General features: G+C 57.8%; 1 protein-coding gene across 1 annotated transcript in view; it reads right to left on the minus strand.

Annotated features, from left to right (window-relative positions):
- The window catches only part of ANO1 (anoctamin 1), a gene marked incomplete in the record, with an annotated part of 236,584 nt that overhangs the window by 37,131 nt on the left and 196,890 nt on the right, over nucleotides 1-2,563 (minus strand). Inside the window, 2 exon segments of the mRNA XM_014585285.2 lie at nucleotides 1-56; nucleotides 290-491. The exon segment at nucleotides 1-56 is cut by the window's left edge and continues 71 nt beyond it. Of these exon segments, the coding sequence (XP_014440771.1) occupies nucleotides 1-56; nucleotides 290-491 (258 nt within the window).

The following is a 2,563-nucleotide window of genomic DNA, read 5'->3' on the forward strand; positions in this document are numbered from 1 at the left end:
CAGGAACGCCGTGAAGATCAGCCTCTCCTCAAAGCTCTTCTCAGTCTTTGGGACCTCTGGAGGGAGGGACACGGGTAAGACTGGTGCTGCTGCGTGACAGCCCCAACCCCGAGTCCTGATGCCGGCTGTACTTCCCTCAGCTCTCTCGGGAGTGCCAGAGCCAAGGGCCTCATACACAGACAGGGAACCAGGGCTCAGAAAAGTTAAGTAACAAGCCAAGTGCCACAGCAAGAGGGAGGTGACACGGGCTGCCTGGTCCTGGAGCACAGTCCCCAGTGTGGGCACTCACCGATCTTGGTGAGCCACCTGGCTATGCAGCCGTACACCTCATCCAGGAGGATGATGACCACCAGGTTGATGATGACCGCCGTGGCTGTGACGGTGACCCGGATGTTGGACCGCACGGAGGGGGAGGAGTTCATGGCTAGGGCGGCGGCTGTGGAGATTCTATAGATGATGACGCCGAGGACAATGGCGAATGTCACAGCAATCTGCAGGGGGTGGGTGACAGTCTTTTGGCTGGGGGCCCAGCTGGGGCTCCCCTCCCCGTCCCCATCCTTCCTTGGCCCAGCTCTGTTCCCACCCTCCCACTTCAAAACAGAGTGACATTTCCTGAGCACCCAGCAGATGCTAGGGGCTCAGCGAGTGCTGGCCTGCCATGGGCAGATGAACGAGGGCTGGCGTCTGCTGTATGGAGGGGGACACTGATGTTCAGAGAGGTCACATGGGCAGGCCAGGTCGTCAGCTTGGCAGCCAGGATTCAGTAGGAGTGTCCACTCAAGCCTGAAGTTATTCCCGCTGCCCACAGCAGAGCCCAAGCACGACGTCGTCTTTCCTGCCCACTGTCCCCAAGCAAGACAATGTGGCTGCAACCCCCACAGCAGACTGACTCTTAGGTGGGGCTTCTCCCCTCAACCTCAAGGGTGACCCTGATGGAAGCAGTGACATTCTCAGGTGGACAGCTAGGCTGAGGTGTGCTGCCCTCACGGCCACTTCCTGGGGATCTTGCCCTGTTAGAAGTAGGGTGGCATGTGGGGTGACCTGGCTCTGGGTGGGCAGTGCTGAAGGTCTGGGTGGGACTGGGTTGGGTCCCTTCTCCCAGCCTACCCAGGAGCCACCACCATCCTTCTGGTTCATCTTTGAGCCAAACCCACTGTGGGACCAGAACATTCCATACGGCTGGGGCTGGTGGCTGCCTGAGACTGGGAGGGGAGCCAGCTATAATGACACGCTTGTTCCGCATACAGCTGTCTGTCTGGGTTCACTTTCATTTAGGGCCTAACTCCTCTGGGAAGATCGAGTCCTTGCCCTGCCCTGCTCAGGGACGTGGATGCCCACTCCGGAGACTCACTGCGGATGGATGGGAGAGGGGGGTAAGATGGAAGCACACGGCAGAGCTGAGGTTTTCAGCCAAGTGTGGACCACCCCGGCCTGTGCTGTCTTGTTCCTTTGCGTCCCGGGATATTACACATTTGCTCTCATGCAAGGGGGCAGGCCTTGCTCCTCCAGCGTGGTCACATGTGGCTCTCAGGACAGGCCCAGGGAGGTTTGGGTGTTCTGTCTCCCGGTTATGCCAAGGGACAATGTGGTTTGTTGATACCCCAGGGGGAGCCCACAGCATTCATACACCTTCTACGAAAGCTCTGGTTTTAAACCTTGGGCTATTAACACTGCAGACATCTGCTGGTGACTAAGTAGTGACCACACCCTGTCCAGGAAAACGTCTGCAACCCACGCCCCACCCTGATGGAGGGGCAGTCCAGTCTTGCTGTGAAGTGTGGGTACCACTCCCTGGGCAGCTCCAGGGAACAAGGGCTTTCCTTGGAAAAGCCCTCAGTCCTGCCAAGGGGCCCCTCCCTGGCCCCGCCCTGGCCACATGCTTTGTGCCAGTGTGAGGAGGTACAGATGGGACGTAGGGCCTGCAGAGTGACTCAGCCAGGGAGGCTTTCCAACGCAGCAGGCGCACCCCCCACCAGAGGGCCAGCATGCCCCTATGACAGGCAGCCCTACAGCAGTGCCCCTGCCTGGGTGCGATCTCCCCTCTGGAAGGGAAGGTGTCCAAGGGCAGGATTTGACTGGTTTGCTCACACAGGTTTCTCCAGAACTAGACACTCCACAGGTGCTTTACCCACATTTGTTGACTGAATACACTCTTGAGTTGCATCAAAGTTAAGTTCTCATCAGCCCATGAAAGTGAATTGCTTGTGACAGGGGTTCACCAGGGCCATGAGGGCTGGGGAGGAGAGTGGACTGCTTCCCTGCCAACAGCCCTCTGCCCTCACTCCATTATCCTGCCTCTGCCGGGATGACAATGTGCTCCTTTCTCAGCCTCTTCGCAGACTGGTGTGGCCATGAGAGAGGCTTCTGACCAACGAGATGATGTTAGCGGGGTTAGTGGGGAGGTCTTCTGGGAAAGGACCTTCAAATAGGGGCAGCCTCCATTAGCTCATCTCCTCCCTACTAGTCTTTTCTCTCCTTCTTGCCTGGAGAGCAGAGGTGATGTTGGAGATGGAGCAGCCATATTGTGATCAAAAGGAAACACATCCACAGGCTAAGGAAGAAG

The sequence above is a fragment of the Tupaia chinensis genome, unplaced genomic scaffold, assembly GCF_000334495.1.
Source record: "Tupaia chinensis unplaced genomic scaffold, TupChi_1.0 Scaffold149501_1, whole genome shotgun sequence".
Lineage (NCBI taxonomy): Eukaryota > Metazoa > Chordata > Mammalia > Scandentia > Tupaiidae > Tupaia > Tupaia belangeri.